At 55.0% G+C, this 17,426-nt stretch overlaps 2 protein-coding genes across 18 annotated transcripts in view; both read left to right on the top strand.

The window, feature by feature from the left end:
• The window catches only part of SYNGAP1 (synaptic Ras GTPase activating protein 1), a 31,717-nt gene extending 18,891 nt beyond the window's left edge, over positions 1–12,826 (top strand). For 7 of the 17 annotated variants that reach the window (XM_032849157.1, XM_032849164.1, XM_032849173.1 and 4 more), the window contains 9 exons: positions 315–551; positions 690–891; positions 1,092–1,270; positions 1,945–1,986; positions 2,383–3,457; positions 3,851–4,024; positions 5,628–5,839; positions 6,975–7,068; positions 10,896–12,826. In XM_032849157.1, the coding sequence (XP_032705048.1) occupies positions 315–551; positions 690–891; positions 1,092–1,270; positions 1,945–1,986; positions 2,383–3,457; positions 3,851–4,024; positions 5,628–5,839; positions 6,975–7,068; positions 10,896–11,042 (2,362 nt within the window). In that variant the 3' untranslated portion in view covers positions 11,043–12,826. Of the gene's footprint in view, positions 1–314; positions 552–689; positions 892–1,091; positions 1,271–1,944; positions 1,987–2,382; positions 3,458–3,850; positions 4,025–5,627; positions 5,840–6,961; positions 7,069–8,131; positions 8,212–10,895 lie in introns of those variants that run through there. The other 10 variants (XR_004381589.1, XM_032849163.1, XM_032849158.1 and 7 more) reach the window with 10 other exon arrangements.
• An 847-nt stretch (positions 12,827–13,673) lies between these two features.
• Positions 13,674–16,624, top strand: ZBTB9 (zinc finger and BTB domain containing 9). The gene is made up of 2 exons (XM_032849151.1): positions 13,674–13,916; positions 14,098–16,624. Exon 2 carries the CDS (start codon positions 14,183–14,185, stop codon positions 15,602–15,604), a length of 1,422 nt encoding a protein of 473 aa, XP_032705042.1. The 5' UTR covers positions 13,674–13,916; positions 14,098–14,182; the 3' UTR covers positions 15,605–16,624.
• Positions 16,625–17,426: the final 802 nt, after the last annotated feature.

Genomic DNA, 17,426 nt, shown 5'->3' on the forward strand with positions numbered 1-17,426 from the left:
TCTACTCCTCTCCTTGTCTCTCTCATACACCCTCCGTCTCTCTCCCGCATGTCTCTCTCCCCTCACCTTCTCTCCCCCTCCATTTCTCTCTCCCCGATCTGTCTGTTCCCTCTCCCATAGGCCTCTTCTTCCAGCAGCCTTCCGTCTTCCTGCTGCAGTCCCTCCCTCCCTGTCTCTCCCTGACTCTGTTTCCACACCCTCACCTCCTACCACCCCCCTCAGCATGTTTCCTGGAAGCTGAGGGTCTCTGGGGCTCAGTCCCGGTCTCTCTCTTTCTCTCTCTCTCTCTCTGTCTCCCCACCCCTTCCCCTCAGCGTGTTCCCGAGGGAGCTGAAGGAGGTGTTTGCATCTTGGCGACTGCGCTGCGCAGAGCGGGGCCGGGAGGACATCGCTGACAGGCTGATCAGCGCCTCGCTCTTCTTGCGCTTCCTCTGTCCAGCCATTATGTCGCCCAGTCTCTTTGGGCTCATGCAGGAGTACCCAGATGAGCAGACCTCACGAACCCTAACCCTCATCGCCAAGGTCATCCAAAACTTGGCCAACTTTTCCAAGTGAGGGAAGCCTCAGGCAGGGGTAGGGTGGGGCTGGGGGTGGCCAGGAAGGGTCTCCTGAGTCCCCAGAGACCCTCAGACGGGTGGGCATGAGGCCTTCTGTGTGCGTGACCTCTACCTTCTGGACACCTTGGCCAGGTTTACCTCAAAGGAGGACTTTCTGGGATTCATGAATGAGTTTCTGGAGCTGGAGTGGGGTTCCATGCAGCAGTTCCTGTATGAGATCTCCAACCTGGACACGCTGACCAACAGTAGTAGCTTTGAGGGTTACATCGACTTGGGCCGAGAGCTCTCCACACTCCATGCCCTGCTCTGGGAGGTGCTGCCCCAGCTCAGTAAGGTCAGCAGATGCATATCTGCCCCCTCCCCAGGTGTTTCCAGAGGCTCCAGTGGCCCGAGAGACCACCCCTCGCACAGATTTTTCTCCCCTCCCTGGCCCCACCCCGTCTCTACCACTCCCCCAGTTCGGACACCCTTCCCCCTGTACCCTCTGGGGCCCTCTTAGAGCTGGGCGCTCAGGTAACAGCCTCACCCTTCCAGGAAGCCCTCCTGAAGCTGGGCCCACTGCCCCGGCTCCTCAACGACATCAGCACAGCTCTGAGGAACCCCAACATCCAAAGGCAGCCGAGCCGTCAGAGCGAGCGGCCCCGGCCTCAGCCTGTGGTGCTTCGGGGCCCGTCGGCCGAGATGCAGGGCTACATGATGCGGGACCTCAACAGGTGAGCACCGGGGACCCCCAGGCCTGTGCCCTAGGGACCCCGACTTCTCTGCTCCGGGGACATCTCACTGGGCCCCTGTGCATCTCTCTCGGGCGTGAAAGAAAGGAAAAAGAGGCAGGCTCTCAGAGAAAATGGTAAGGAGACGGGTTAGGCTGAGAGCCCTTTAAGGCCAGGGGGAGCAGGCATCTCCGAGCCCCAGGAAGAGTGAGGGGGCTCCTCTGGCTCCAGCCTATTGGAAGCCTGGGGCTTCCTGCCATGAGCTCTGCTTTGCCTAGCCCCTCTGCCGGCCCATGCCTGCCCCAGAGCCGAGGTTCAGCCACACATGCTGGATCAGCCGTGTAGCACCCAAACACTGAACCGTCTCTGGCCCGGTCGGTAAATAAGTACCACCCCGGCCCCCACCAGAACCTAGCGGACCTCAGTTACCACCCAGCGCTGGGGAAGTAACGTGGGGATCCTAGCAGGGCCTCCTGAGCCCCAGCATCCATTTCAATGCGGCGGCCTCGGCTGCTGCTTATTCTGCTGACCGCCCTGCTTGTCCCTCCGCCCCGGTCTCCCTCCATGATGCCATACCCATTCCACCATTCCCACCTCTCCTTCCATGCGTCCACGCCTTCTGCCCACCTCTCTCCTTCTCTCTGTCTGTGCTCGCCCCTCTTCCCATCTCTCTCCAGCTCCATCGACCTTCAGTCCTTCATGGCTCGCGGCCTCAACAGGTGAGGGGCTCTCCCCTCCCCCGTACCCCTCTCCTCTCCTCTCTGCTCCCCCCTCCCACTCCAGTGGCCTTCACCTTCCTCCTCTCCTCTTCTCCTCCATGCACCCTCATCTCCTCCATATTTGCCCGGACTTGCCCCTCATCCCTCCTTTTGGTGCCCCCATCTCCCCTCCTCTAGGCCTCATTCCCTTCCTGGAGGGGTCTCTTCCTTTCCTTTTTCCCATGTATCCCCTCCCATGCTCCCTGCTGGCCCTCTCCAGAGCTGCCACCACCAGCTCCCCGCCCTTCCCTACAGGTCCCGCTTCTCACCCTAACACCTGTGCCACCCCACAGCAGGCTCAGTTGCCAGTGGCCACGGCCTCACCTCCTGCTCGTATGCCCCTTTCCCTTCCCGCAGCTCTATGGACATGGCTCGCCTCCCCTCCCCAACCAAGGAAAAGCCACCCCCACCACCCCCCGGTGGGGGTAAAGACCTGTTCTATGTAAGCCGTCCACCCCTGGCCCGCTCTTCGCCGGCATACTGCACAAGCAGCTCGGACATCACAGAGCCGGAACAGAAGATGCTGAGCGTCAACAAGAGTGTCTCCATGCTGGATTTGCAGGGCGACGGGCCCGGTGGCCGCCTCAACAGCAGCAGTGTGTCCAACCTGGCGGCCGTTGGGGACCTGCTGCACTCGAGCCAGGCTTCCCTGACTGCGGCCTTGGGGCTGCGGCCTGCACCCGCGGGACGCCTCTCCCAGGGGAGCGGCTCGTCCATTACCGCGGCTGGCATGCGCCTCAGCCAGATGGGTGTCACCACGGACGGTGTCCCTGCCCAGCAACTGCGCATCCCCCTCTCCTTCCAGAACCCTCTCTTCCACATGGCTGCTGATGGGCCAGGCCCCCCAGGGGGCCACGGAGGGGGTGGTGGTCATGGCCCACCTTCTTCCCACCACCACCATCACCACCATCACCACCACCGAGGTGGAGAGCCCCCTGGGGACACCTTTGCCCCGTTCCATGGTTATAGCAAGAGTGAGGACCTCTCCTCAGGGGTCCCCAAGCCCCCTGCCGCTTCCATCCTTCACAGCCACAGCTACAGTGATGAGTTTGGACCCTCTGGCACTGACTTCACCCGTCGGCAGCTCTCACTCCAGGACAACCTGCAGCACATGCTGTCCCCTCCCCAGATCACCATTGGTCCCCAGAGGCCTGCCCCCTCAGGGCCTGGAGGTGGGAGTGGCGGTGGGGGCAGTGGTGGGGGTGGCGGGGGCCAGCCGCCTCCATTGCAGAGGGGCAAGTCTCAGCAGTTGACCGTTAGCGCGGCCCAGAAACCCCGGCCATCCAGTGGGAATCTGTTGCAGTCACCGGAGCCAAGTTACGGCCCTACCCGTCCACGGCAACAGAGCCTCAGCAAAGAGGGCAGCATTGGGGGCAGCGGGGGCAGCGGTGGCGGAGGGGGTGGGGGGCTCAAGCCCTCCATCACGAAGCAGGTACGTGGGGGTGGGAGGAAGGCCAGATGGGGGAGGGACAGGAAGGGAAGGAGGAAATGGGTTGGGGAAGTGGGGGGCAGAATAGTCTGGGGTCTGAAGTCACACTGTTCTCACCTTCTTTCATTCATTAGCTGTATATAGAGCTCCTGCTATGGCCATGTCTTGTTCTGGGCACCGTGGCTTTGACAGTGAACGCCACCCAAGCTATGCCCTTGTGGAGCTCACATTTCCAGAGGGGAGACACGATAAATAATTAAACAGCATTCACAAGGGCATCAGCACAAGAGCAGGGGAGCAAGACTGGGATGGTCATCTCCTTTGGCAGCACTCTCTCCTAAATGCACCCTGCCTTCTCCCACCTTTCCTCTCTACCCCCACCTCGCCCCGTCCCAGCATTCTCAGGCGCCATCCACTCTGAACCCCACCATGCCAGCCTCCGAGCGGACGGTGGCCTGGGTCTCCAACATGCCTCACCTGTCCGCTGACATCGAGAGTGCCCACATCGAGCGAGAAGAGTACAAGCTGAAGGAATACTCAAAGTCGATGGATGAGAGCCGACTGGATAGGGTACGCTGACCTTCCCAGTACGCACAGGGGAAGCACCGGGGGTCAAGTAGTTACAGGGGGAAGAAGAGACAAAGATTTGATCCCCCTTTCCTGAGAAGCCTTCAGGCTTCTAGGGGAGGCTGTGCATACACAGTCTGTTGGAAAGCCAATTTCCAACTGTATTTTGTGGCTTATACGCATCATAGGCTGTTGGCGGAGAAATGGTCTATGTTAAAGCTTATTTCTGTGTTCCTCCCCAGGGAGAACATAAGCCCTGGCATCTGTAACTACCCAGGGAAGGGAGGGCTGCTCTACCAGCGGTGTGACCTGCTGAACTGGGTGGGGACAGATAGGTTATAGGTGTACTACAGATGATGTCCACCTTACCCACCTTACTCAGGTGACAGAGGGTCGGTGTTGGGAAGTGGTACTTATTGGCCCATGTGTGCAGAGACCAGACTCTCAGCTGGTGGTGGCCCAGAGCAAAAGACAACAAGAGCTCTGGGGCCCCACACAGATAACTTAGCAGAAAGTTCCTTGGGGAAGCTGTTGGTCCAAGGACTCTGAAGAAGAAGGTGGCTGTAGGATTAGGTTGATGTAAAGACTGTAGGACCCCAACTTGGGGAGGCAGAGAGAAGTTTCTCAGGAGCTATGATCTTTGAGCATAGGAAAATGTTTGGGACTGATCTGGATGGATTTGGCGTAGCAAGTTCCATGAGAGAATTAAGCCTTAATGCCATAAGGTAGCCACCTGAGGTCATAAATAACATCTCTCCTTTACGTCTAGAATGGGGTTGATTATGTATGTATCTTCTTTGGAGAATGAGCAAATACTCTTTCAAATCATATTTTCTGTTCTATGGCTCAGATGAGATATTTTTGTTGAGGAAGGCTCCAGACTGGGACCGTCCAGTAGAATTTTCTGCAGTAATGAGAAATGTTCTGTGATCTGCACCATCCAGTATGGTAACCACTGGCCATATGTGGCTGATGCTATTGAGGAACGAAATGTTTAGTTTTACTTATATTTTAAAGAGCCACACATAGCTAATGGCTGCTGTATTGAGTAGCATACACAGCTACAGACTCTAGAGCCAACAGGGCAGATAAAATGGCTCTCCTATGCCCTTCTAGCCCCAGAATTCCAGGATCATTATCAACAGAGATGCAGTCCTAGATTCTCAGAGGCCTGGGCTTTTCTGAAGCCCAGACCCGTTATCCCACATAGCCTCTCCTTATCCAATGTCTTGTCTTCCTGGGTATCCCCCTCCCCCTGCTCTGGTTAGATTGAGCAGTCACCTTAATCTTTAATTTCTGGGTACGGTCACTCAAGGTGTGTCCTTGAGTCTGTCTAGGTTCTTGTGTGGGCCCTCATATGTCCAGATTTACATGTGAGGGCAGGTATGCATTTCTCAGGGTATGGGACCATATAGTTTGCCCCATGGAAGGGCCTTCTCAAAAGCCCCCATGTCTGGTATGATCAGCAGGCAGGGGAAGGACTGGAGAAGGCCGCTGGGATGTCCCTCACTGTGCAGTGGCTGCATGGAAGGCAAGGACAGAGACTGGGTTGTGGGGTCGGGGTGAGGCACCCCTCACAGTGCGGGGTCTTGTGCCCGGCGGGCAGGTGAAGGAGTATGAGGAAGAGATCCACTCACTGAAGGAACGGCTGCACATGTCCAACCGGAAGCTAGAAGAGTATGAGCGGAGGCTGCTGTCCCAGGAGGAGCAGACCAGCAAAATCTTGATGCAGTATCAGGCCCGACTGGAGCAGAGTGAGAAGAGGCTAAGGCAGCAACAGGTGGAGAAGGATTCGCAGATCAAAAGCATCATTGGCAGGTGAGGGGCGGCCTGGGGAGGGGTAGCAAGGGAGAGCCTAAGGCTGAAGAGAGCCAGTGAGCTCCCTCTCCAGCCTCCAGTCCCAAACTCAGGACACCAGGAGGAAAGCCCATGACCCTGCTCCCAGAGATTGCCACTCACTCACCAGTCACCAAGTGGGGAGAAACCTCTAGTTAGTGCATAAATGTCCCTGTGCCAAATCCTGATTTCTCCCCTGACAGAGTAACTTCTGAACCCCTAAGAAAATGTGCCTGTTACTGTCCCATCACTGTGTGTCTGGCCCTAGCCTAGGCCAAGACTCCCCACTGGTTATTCTCAATCAAGCCTATGATGTTCTCCCCGAACCCATGAGGAGATCCCTAACCAGAGTAGCCCCTAGCCATCCCTATCCTGGGTAAACCTTCTCCAGCCCTGAAAAGATGTTCCATTAGAAAATGAATGACGCTTCTTTTCGCATGTGCACATTTTCAACAGCTCTGTCAAGCCCTGGCCTCCAAAGAAGGTGTCTCAGCCAGGGGGTCAGCTATCCTGAGAAGTGGATGGGACCCCAGGCCCCACTCTAACTAGAGCCAATCCCATTTTGACCCACTCTGAATGTAGCTTTGAGTAAGATCAGTTAGAAGAAAAGAGCTTGACTTGAAACTTATTTTGAAACCCTACTCTAACAGATATCCTTGATGAGAAATCACCTTGAGAATCTTCATCAAAGGCAGGGAGGTGATGGGAAATGATGACTGTAGAGACCCCTCTTGGGCTATGGGCATCCCAAGAGAGGCACTGGAGGTGTCCTATGTTCAGTGAGATGGAATGGGAGACATAGAAGCCAGGCTTTCAGCCATAGAGGGGCTGTGGGAGGGCATTGTCCTGAATGAGAGGGTGGAGGGCCCGGGGGTGTCTGGGTGGTCGAGGTCTTTGAGGCCCAGAAAGCTGTCCTTAGCAGGGAGATGTGAGGGTCCCTGAGAGGGAGGTTAATACAGGGAGTCTTTTGGGTTGTAACAATGGAAGGATTCTGAGGGCAGAGGAGGACACCAGAAGCTTTTCCAGAGAGCTACAGGGGATCCCCAGGATCAGGAGTTCCCCTGACAGGCTCCAAGCCCGTGCGCGCCACTAACCCCACTGAAGCCCGTCCCTTCAGGCTGATGCTGGTGGAGGAGGAGCTGCGCCGGGACCACCCCGCCATGCCTGAGCCGCTGCCCGAACCCAAGAAGAGGCTGCTCGACGCTCAGGTGGAAATTACAATGTCATTTATCTTCTCCGTGTCCCATCCCCATCCATCCCACTGTCCTTCGTGCACTCACTGCACCAGCCACCCAGCCCCATCGCCATCTGTCTCCCACTGTCCTCCGTTTGTCCACTGGCTGCTCCTGGCAGCACCCCCCACCAACGACCCCATCTTCATCCCATCGTCTGTGCCTTTGTCACTCCTGGCAGTGTCAGCCCCACCCCTGTGCCTTCCTGCCCCATCTTTCCCACTCCTGTCTGGGTCTCCGAACATCCACCAGAACCTCAGTCTCTCTGCCCCCAGAGCCCACCCAGTTCCCAGCACCCCTGCCCCGTCTGTGCCTGCTCCTGTTCACATCAGGGAATTCAGCTTCCTCTGAGCTCTTCTTGGGCCGAAGGGCTAGAGGCTGTAGTTTGCTGGAATAGAGTATGAGTTCTAGCTTCTCAGGCTCTGAATGGTGCCCATCACCTCTGTTCTCTTGGCTCCCCAATTTTCCTGTGTCCCCGGGGCAGCTCTGAAATAGCTTCCTGTTCTGACTCTTTAGCTCTTGAAGGCCCCTCCCACCCCATAAGCCCTTCTTCCCTCAGTATTTAAATCCAGTGAAGGCCTCTGGCCTGTCTCTCCCTCTGGTCCTCACACCTGTCCAGCTCTCTAGCTCCCTGCTGCCCTCCCTCTCTTCTCAGCCAGCTTTTATTTATTTATTTATTTATTTATTTATTTATTTATTTATGTTAAAAGATTTTATTTATTTACTTACTTGAGAGAGAATGAGAGGAGAAAGGTCAGAGGGAGAAGCAGACTCCCTGCCAAGCAGGAAGCCCGATGCAGGACTCAATCCCAGGACTCCAGGATCATGACCTGAACCGAAGGCAGTTGCTTAACCCACTGAGCCACTCAGGTGCCCTCTCAGCCAGCTTTTAGGACCTCCCTTGTGCACCCTTACCCCTTGTTCTCCCCAATTCTGCTCACTTTCCCACCCACGCTCCTCCTTCCTCTGCTCTGACCGCCAGGCTTCCCCACCACGACCGCCAAGGCTCCTGACCCCGTGACCCCACTCTCTCCCCCTGCAGCTCCTCATCAGGTAATTCTCCTGGTTCCGCTTTGACCACGGGCGGAGGACACAGGGGGAGGTGACTCCGGACCACTGCAGGTTGGTCGTGAAGCCCACTTCCCTCTGACTCTCTGGAGCGTCTCCCCCCCGCTCCCCAACTACTGCCCTCCACACCCGAGAACCTCCACAGACCCTACCCTCCTGACACGTCCTGCACAGACCCATCTCCCAAGCCACTGCCAAAAGAGAGCACTTCCTGCTGCTCCCCGAACTGTTCAGTGACACCCTACCCACTCTAAGCATTTTACCCTGGACAGGCCCAGCACATCCCCCCATCTCCTTTGACAAAACCCACCGCCCAGCCTCCTCTCAGTCCTCTTCCTCTGCCTCTCCAGTGTATGTCTGTCACCCCCCATTTCACCAGAGCGTCCTTGGGAGTTGGGACATTAGGGGTGGGGTTTGTTAAGGGGTGGCAGTGATGATGGGTTGGGGGACCCTGGCTAGAGGGGCTGAGCTGACTGCGGCAGGTAGGTGGGGGTTTCCTCTTCCCTCCCTAACCTTGGTTCTCCACCCCTCCCCTGTTCCTCTCTTCCTCCTCCCTTACATCTGTGAGGTAGAAGGCATCTGCAGCTCCTGCTGGGTCCCACTGGTGGGAATTAGGAATGGGTAGGCTACCTCTGGAAGACTTTGGGAAGGGGCACTGGAAAGAATGCTGTTGGTATGTCAGGACTCTAGGCAGGGTGAGTGGAACAAGAAGGAACAAAAACGGAGCCTTGACAGATGTTAGGATGCAGACTGGCCTGTGTGGCGTGGGAGTTGGAAGTGGGGTGAGCCGTCTTCCTAGATAAGATCATGGGCTCAGTAGCCATGTGGATTCCCAGGCAGAGATGCCAGGAACAGCATGTTAAATAATCTCTATTCTTCTTGTCAGAGCTTACTCCCCCTCTCCCGCCACCCAGTGGCCTTGCCGGACGCACAGTCCTACCTAAAAACCAGTAAATGGGAACCTGTCAGCCACTGACATCATTTCTGAGATGCTCTCTTTTCTGTGGGATTGATCTGCAGTGGGCAGTGGCTCTTCACACTGTAATTTTAACTCTCTGCCTGCCCAGCCTCTCTGCCAAAGTAGTTAGTGATCTGTAAACAGATGCTAGAAGGCACCAGGGGACCGCACCATTTAAAGGACTCCTGCAGTGAATTCTTTTGTAAAATGAATAACGGCACCCTCATTTATCTACTTTCTAAATTTGGGTCCATGGGGGTGTAGGGGGCATGCCTGTGCTCTGCTGCCAGCAGAGAGGAGGGGATCTGAGGTTCCCTTCCCCTGCTCTCCCACCATACTCAGGATCCCCTACCATACAAAACTTCCTCTCTCGCTGACTTTGGGAAAATGTGTGAGGTGCTCAGTAAGATAAGGGGGAGGTTTTGCTCAAGGCTGGGGTTTTGGTGACCTTTGAAGAGGTGAGCTCTGTGATTTGGAAGGGAGACCTGACCCGGGAGCCTCTACTTGGGATGTTTTTGTATCCTACAGAGATATGGTTACACGTAACGGGCCTAAATGCCCCGTGGCCCGGGAAATAAATAGGACCCTTTCTGAATCACTTTCAGGTTTTGGTCCCTCTGCAATGCAGCCATTGGCTTAAAAATTAATTTTGTGCCTGTATTTTAAAAAGCCAAGTGAGTGACTGAAGTGTAGTTAGTATAGACAGCTTGCTTCTCTCCCAGCAGAGGAACAGAAGCCAGAGCTGAGGGCAGGAGGCAGGAGCTAGCTGGTTTGGGGTGGGGAGTAGGGTCTGGTACCCCTCTCCTTCTAACTGGGATCCCAGGGAGAGGGATTGAAAGGAGCATGGGGGTGGAAAGGAATGAAGCAGTTCTGCTTCCTGGGGTCACAGAGATGGGGCCATGCTGTGCCTCTGCAGACGCTCCCGTAGCACAAGAGAGAGACAGCCCTCCCACAAGGTTTTTACCATCCCCCATCACTTCCCTGAATCCCTTGCCCCCCCCCCCAGTACGGTTAAACCTCTCTCTGATTTGGAATGTTACATTCAAGAAGATGACCACTCTGAACAAGTGACAGAATTGGAATGGCGGTGTCTATTGAAATGCACGTCTTCAAAACACATCCACTTAAGTAGGACTCAATGAACAGGGCTTTTCCACTCGAGGTCCTCAGGGAGCACGCGTTCATGAATAGATAGGATTCAAAAGTCTGTTGGCTGGTACCCTCCTACAGACACGTTCCCACCATTGATTTGCTTAGCACACCCTTTCTTCAGAGCTGAAGGAAAATTCAAGCCCAGTTTTTGTTCAAATTATGAAAAAACTCCAAATCCACGGGGGTTCGGATTAATGAGGTTTTGCTGTACTGCCTCCCCTTGTTCCCTTAACACAAAGTTCCTACCTTGGATTGGGGGTGGACTGGGAGGGGGTTCCAAGAGGAGGAGGGAGGCTGGGTAGGGGAAGATACAAGGGGTTAGGTTGGGGGTGAGATAGGAACTCGTTTCTTTTGAACTGGTTTCCTGGTATGACTCCCTGGGTTGAAGGCCTGTTAGGAGTCAGGGGGTGAGATTCTCTTCTCCCTGATCCCAGAAGATGTACCTTCTACTTCAGGTGAGAAACAAAACAGGAAGATGGGGGTGGGAGGGGTTGTCCTGGGGGCAGGGAGGGGGACATGATTTATGGAGTGGGCTGGTCATGGAGGGGGGCATGGCTAAGGGGGCTGGCACCCAGGCCACCGCGAAGCGTCTCAATAAGTCCGCGCTCTCCTCTTTGGTGTCTTGCAGGAGAGGCAGCTTCCCCCCTTGGGTCCAACAAACCCGCGTGTGACGCTGGCCCCACCTTGGAACGGCCTGGCCCCCCCAGCACCGCCTCCCCCACCCCGGCTGCAGATCACCGAGAACGGCGAGTTCCGAAACACCGCAGACCACTAGCCCACCCAGCATCATAGACCTTCCTCTCCCTCCCCATGCACCCTGCCCTGGAACAGCACCCACCACCAGGACTGGATGTCGCCGAGGGACAGCGGGATTGCCTCCCTGAATGCCTCCTTGGGGGGCACCAATCCCCCACCCCCACCGCACCATTTCCAGGGGGGAAGAGTGCGGACCCTTAGCTGTCCCCTTTTCCTTCCTGTTGGGGTGCTGCCCCCTGTGACCCCCAGGGACCCTTGCCCCAGGACACCACCTACCCCACACAGACCCCTTCACTCCGGGGTGCTATCCCCATCCTCTGCCTCATCGTTCCCCTGAGCACTGGGGGACAGACCCTCGCCCCCACCGTGGGGGTGTGGCACCTCCAAACTTTCAACTTCAGGGTGATTTTTTAGCAGTAACCAGAGCTGACAATCTAACTCCCCTCCACCGCCCCATTTTGGCCTCCCCTGTCCCCCTTGTTATGGGGAGGGGACCCCGGGTGAGGGGGCCCTATTACCCCTTGATTTCTCAGGAGCGTCTGGGGGGGCTCAGCACGCACAAACTCCTTCTCCTCCTACTACTCTTAAATTTACTCCCTCCCCACCCAGAACCCAGATGGGGTGGAGGGGCCACCGGGGCAGGGAGGGGGCGGCAAGGGGGGAATGGGAGTCGTCTCCCCTTCCTCCCACACCTGATCTGCTCTTGGCTGGTCCCAGAGCGGGGTGAGGGGGCTTATGCCCCCCCCTCCCCCAGTGTGTTGGGTGGGGTGGAATTGAGGTTGGGTGAGGGTTAGGGTCTAGGAGGGTGTGTATGTTAGGGAGGACAGACTAGTTGATCTGCCCTACCCTGACACACACAGCCCCCCTTGCCCCTCCCCTCTCTCTTCTTGGTCTCTACTCCCAGGGGGAGGGGGGAACTTACTCTAGGAAAAGCCATGTCTCTCTCCCCCAGGGTGGGGGGACCTGTGTTGGAGGAGGGGTGTTGGGGGCCCCCCTCCCATGACTCTGTCCCCCCGGGGGAGGTAGGACAGGGCTGGGCTTCCCTCTCATCCTCCCCCCTCCCCAATCTCCCTCCACCACCCTCCCTCCCGCCAGCTCCACAATTTTTCGGTGTTTCTCTGTACATAGCTCTCTGGCGGGATAGGGGAGGTAGGATGGATGGGGTTTAGGGTGGGTAGGTCATGGGAGGGGAGAAGCCCCTCCTTGGCACCCCCTCTTCCCTGACTGCTGTCCCCTACCCAGCCTTGCCCCCTCATCCCTTCTTGCGTTTGGTATTGAGACTCTTTCCAGACTTCACCCTTCTTTCTTTTGTATGGACAGTTCCCCTTCAGTCCCATCCCCCTACACATATACACCCAGCCGGGGCCAAATTTATACTTATATAAAAGTTGTAAATATGTGAAATTTTATCCCTGTGCCCTTTCCTTGCTTTCCCAACCTCAGACCCTACCCCTGGACCCCCTTTCCTCCTCTTTGGCTGTTGTAATTATCTGGGGTTTGTACTGTACATATTGGGGGTGTGTGTGTGTGGGCTGGGGGCAACCCCTCTGTACAGAGCTTCCTGGCCCCCTCCCCCCCCACGCTTCCCTCCCCCTCAATCACCCTAAGGGTAGGGAGATGCTCTTCCTACCTGTTTTATTTTGTTTTCTCGTTCTCCCTCCCCACCCTATCCCACCCCATTCCCAGCCTTCTCTGTCCTCCCCCACTATCCCTTTTTCTCCACTCCCAGCCCCATTTCCTTTTTTTCTGGAGTGTGTGGTGAAACAGAAAAATCATGTTTAATAAACGGAGATTGTTCTTTTATCGCCGTGCTGACTTTTTCCTAAGCTGGGACCTCCAGAAAGACTAGCAGGGTCCTGCTTTTTGACAGGAAGCTGACAGCCTGGGAGAAACCATATCCCTGCACGATGCCAAAGCCTCCTCCAGAATATAATTCTCCGGACCCAGCGATTTATCAGATTTATTCTGTTTTTGAGCAGGGGGTTGTGCACTGGCCAAGCTTACCCAATCTAGCTCTCACCTTAACCCGAATGAATAAAGAGGCCAAGGAACATTATCTGATTAAGAAAAATTCCAAGTACATATGTACACACATATACATACATGTTTACTAATTACCTAGATATAAGGTTTATTTAATTGCTAGTTAAAATGCTCCCTCAGGGAATGGGGTAAAGAACTTGGTTTCTTAGCAAATCTTGAGTTCTAATCCTAGGCCCGTCACATGCCAGCCTCGGTTTCTCCCGAGGAAACTGAGTGCGGCAATACCTACCTTGCAGGGATGGGGAAGGATACGAGGTGACGTGGACCATGGCCGGCCCACACAATAGATGCCCACTTAATCTCTCCTTCTCAGCACCTAGCTGGGGACGGGCGCTACATTTAATCACCCGCGGGGTTTAGGGGTCGCCCCCTCCTTCCGGGCTACGGTCTCCGGTGGACTGGCCCTCGGTCCTCCCGCAGGCGCTGCCTCACCATCCGCCCGCGCGGGGGCCAAAGACCTCCTATCATCACCAACTTCTCGCCCTCGCAACCAATCAACACGAGGCTTGTAGGCCACTGCCTTCCGATTGGCTGCGACTCTGGCAACGCCCACCACACCTGGCGTTGGCGTCCGGTGGGAAGGCGGAGGCTTCCGGCCTGGGACTGAGCAGTGACCGCGGACGCGCTGCGACCCTGTGCCGCGTGTGTACCGGCGGGGGCGTGGCGGCGGGAAGGGCTTCCCGGCCGGTGCTCACGCTCTCCCGGCGGCCGCGGCTTCCTGGGAGAGAAGGGCACCTCTGGGCACCGTGAGGAGTGTAGCGGCGGGCGCTAGCGGTCGGGGGCCGGCGAGGTCAGGCGCGTGGCTCGAAGGACCTCATCTTTCTCCACAGGCCCAGGAAGTGAAACCCAGGTTGGTCTTTTGTGGTTGTTTCGTTTTTCTTTTCTTGGTGGGGGAGTGCGCGGGACTGATGTGCAGAAACTACCACTGACTGAAAAGTTTCCGCCGGTTGGGTTGGGGAGGCGGGTGTTGTGTGAGGAGACGTAGTTGTCCTTACCCAGAGCTTCTGTGACCCCATCTCTTTCCTCCACAGCCTTCATCCCGCGAGGGGGTCCGCCCCCAGCCCTTCGTCTCCTGTATCCGGCCCTCTGGGATCTCGCTCTTTCTGAAGCGGCCGTATGGATACCGCGACGCCTGTGCCCCCTGTACCCCCCTCCCCGACCTGCAGCCCGGCCCCACGGACCATCCAGATTGAGTTCCCGCAGCATAGCTCAGTGCTGCTGGAAGCCCTGAACCGCCACAGGCTAGAGGGAAAGTTCTGTGATGTGTCCCTCTTGGTGCAGGGTCGGGAACTTAGGGCTCACAAAGCAGTGCTGGCCGCTGCCTCTCCTTACTTCCATGACAAACTTCTTCTGGGGGATGCGCCACGTCTCACTCTGCCTAGCGTCATTGAAGCCGATGCCTTCGAGGGGCTGCTGCAGCTTATTTATTCAGGACGCCTCCGTCTGCCACTGGATGCTCTCCCTGCCCACCTCCTTGTGGCCAGTGGCCTCCAGATGTGGCAAGTAGTCGATCAGTGCTCAGAGATTCTTAGAGAACTTGAAACCTCAGGTGGTGGAATTCCAACCCGTGGGGCGGCTTCTTACCACACACTTCTTTCCACCACATCCTCTCCAGGAGGCTGGTGCATTCGCTCTTCCCCTTTCCAGACCCCCGTGCAGTCTTCCACCTCTACTGAGAGCCCTGTTTTAGGGGAGGGGAGTGAACTGGGAGACGTGTTACAGATTCAAGTTGAAGAAGAGGAAGAGGAGGAGGAGGAGGAGGAAGAAGATGAGGAGGAGGAGGACCAGGGGTCCGCAGCGCCCTCTCAGACACCTCAGCCTCAGAGAGTATCAGGGGCTTTTCCTTGTCCTCATGGATCCCACCCATTGCCCATATCCACTACTCCCCGCAGGGTTTCAGAAGGTGAGAGTGCACCACTTGAGCCCCCTGCCCCTCACACTGCACTGCCCCCCAAAGTCTTCTACATTAAGCAGGAACCCTCTGAGCCTAAAGAAGAGGTATCAGGGGGTGGAACTCAGTCTGGAGGAACAAAGGAAGAGACCAAAGTGTTTCCTGGAGGGGACACTGAAGGGAATGGACAGCTAGGGTTCTTGCTGCCCTCAGGAACAGGAGGGACATACGGAGGAGGAGGAGGTCCATCCTGGAAACCAGTAGATCTTCATGGTAATGAAATCCTGTCAGGGGGTGGGGGACCTGGGGGTGCAGGGCAGGCTGTGCACGGGCCTGTCAAGTTAGGAGGTACACCCCCTGCTGATGGAAAACGCTTTGGTTGCTTGTGTGGGAAGCGGTTTGCCGTGAAGCCGAAGCGTGACCGGCACATCATGCTGACCTTCAGCCTTCGGCCCTTTGGCTGTGGCATCTGCAATAAGCGCTTCAAGCTGAAGCACCATCTCACAGAGCATATGAAGACCCATGCTGGAGCCCTGCATGCTTGCCCCCATTGCGGCCGTCGGTTCCGAGTCCACGCCTGTTTCCTTCGCCATCGGGACCTATGCAAGGGCCAGGGTTGGGCCACTGCTCACTGGACTTACAACTGACTGCTGAGGCTGTACACTAATTTCTAGGATAAGAGAGCCACTGCTGCTGTTGGATACTTTCCCCTCACAACCGTCGCACCCCTCTCCTGGATCTTGTAATCATGCCAAGAAAATAGGTACAATCTGGATATCTTGTTCTTAAGTGGGGGTGTCAACCTGGCAGATTTGGGAAGTCCTATTTCTCATCTCCAGGTTTTTGCTAACCACCCCATTGGAAGGTAGTTTACAGGGCATACATAAATTGATCACTTGCCCATAATCGACCTTATTATGGAGGAAACCAGACTTCAGATTAGAAGTTTGTTTGGTGAGAGAAGAGTTAGAGCAAAAAGATGTAATGATAAATGTTTCGTTTTGGTCTCCATGTGGTATTAGAGGAGCTGGTCTCCCTTGTAGGGACGTTTGATTCCAAGGTCTAATAATTCCAAAACTAATAAGCTCTATGCTCTCCTTTCCCTTGTCATTGCTGAAATGACGTAGGCAGAGTTCTTTTTAAGTACTCTTAAAAAGAAAGAGTACTTTCTTTTGTTCACTCTTTCCAGAGGCTTCTCCGATCATAACTTGCTCTGCACCTTCCCAACACTTCTGTTTTTAGTGTTGTAGTTGAGCACTTTAACAAATTGAGCATTCCATGTGTCATTCTTAGAACCCTCTTTTTAATAGAGGATGTTCCTTCAACAGCCTGTGCCTCTTGTTTACCTTTGTCTACCACTAATCACCCCTATATTGATCACAGTGATTGGAGTGTGACCAATGAACTCAGGAGACGGCCACTGACCTAAAATGCTCTCAGGGTAGCACCACTATTGAACAAGTGGCTGTTGTCCGAGGTTGGGACAGCACATACAGAAGGCTGAAGAGTAACTGTACAGTAGGACCACACCCTCTTCCTTTCCATCCCACTCACTCATGATGGGCCCTTTGTTGAGAGATAGAAAAATAGATATTGGAATGGGGAGATTGTCACAGGTTACTTAATTTCTTTAAATAAACTTTGCCCTGAAACCTAAGCTGGCAATAGACTGGATCGAGTAATTTATGTGGGAGAGAGAGCCTGAAAACAGTTGCAAAGACTTGGATATGTTCCTTATGCAGCAGGGTTATGATTTGGGGGGAAGAATGGGATGGTTTTACATTGGTGCAGAGAACACTGTCCTGGATGTCAGTGGGCCAGATTCTAGGCCCTGACCTGCCACTGAATGATCTCAGGTAAGTTACCTTGTCTTTCAGCGTATGAACTGGTTTTTGTTTTTTTTCGTGGGGTGATCTGGATCTCCAGATTGCTTCTCTGTCTTTTTTATTTTTTAAAGGAGTTGGTTCACATGATCTTTACCTATAGTCTTCCCTGGCTTTATGTTTTGTGTATGTTTAGTTGTTGTTTGGTTTGTTCTATAAACGTTAAGTGTGATGCACTATGCTAGACCCTGTTATACTCCAACCTCAAAAAGTTCACAGTCACTACCAAAGCTAGACAAACAATGACGTTGTGGTATGGTAAGTCCATTAGTACAGGCTACTGTAGTGGTATAAAGGAAGCCAAGAGAAGCCCTTATAAGCCAGCAAAGGTTTCACAAAGATCTCTGTGTACCAGAGCATAGCAACAATGTGGGTGGGTGAACGTGAGTGGACATGAGTCGAAGTCATACCTAGGGCCAGGATTCATAGCTTTCCCCAAAGCATGTTCATTAAAAGTTGTTACGTATGGCACCCAGAAGAGGCTGAAAATGTGACTTTATGGCTGTGACGGTGAATCTGTCAGCCTCTCTAAAGAGCCATGCCCTGGTACCATCCCTGTGGTAAGGACTGTAAACACATTGGGAAA

This window comes from Lontra canadensis, unplaced genomic scaffold (genome assembly GCF_010015895.1).
Source record: "Lontra canadensis isolate GAN:19392208 unplaced genomic scaffold, GSC_riverotter_1.0 scaffold219, whole genome shotgun sequence".
Classification (NCBI taxonomy): Eukaryota; Metazoa; Chordata; class Mammalia; order Carnivora; family Mustelidae; genus Lontra; species Lontra canadensis.

Excerpts from the sequence above, each read along its gene's own strand:
- ZBTB9 (XM_032849151.1), top strand. The coding sequence starts at position 14,183 with ATGGATACCGCGACGCCTGTGCCCCCTGTACCCCCCTCCCCGACCTGC.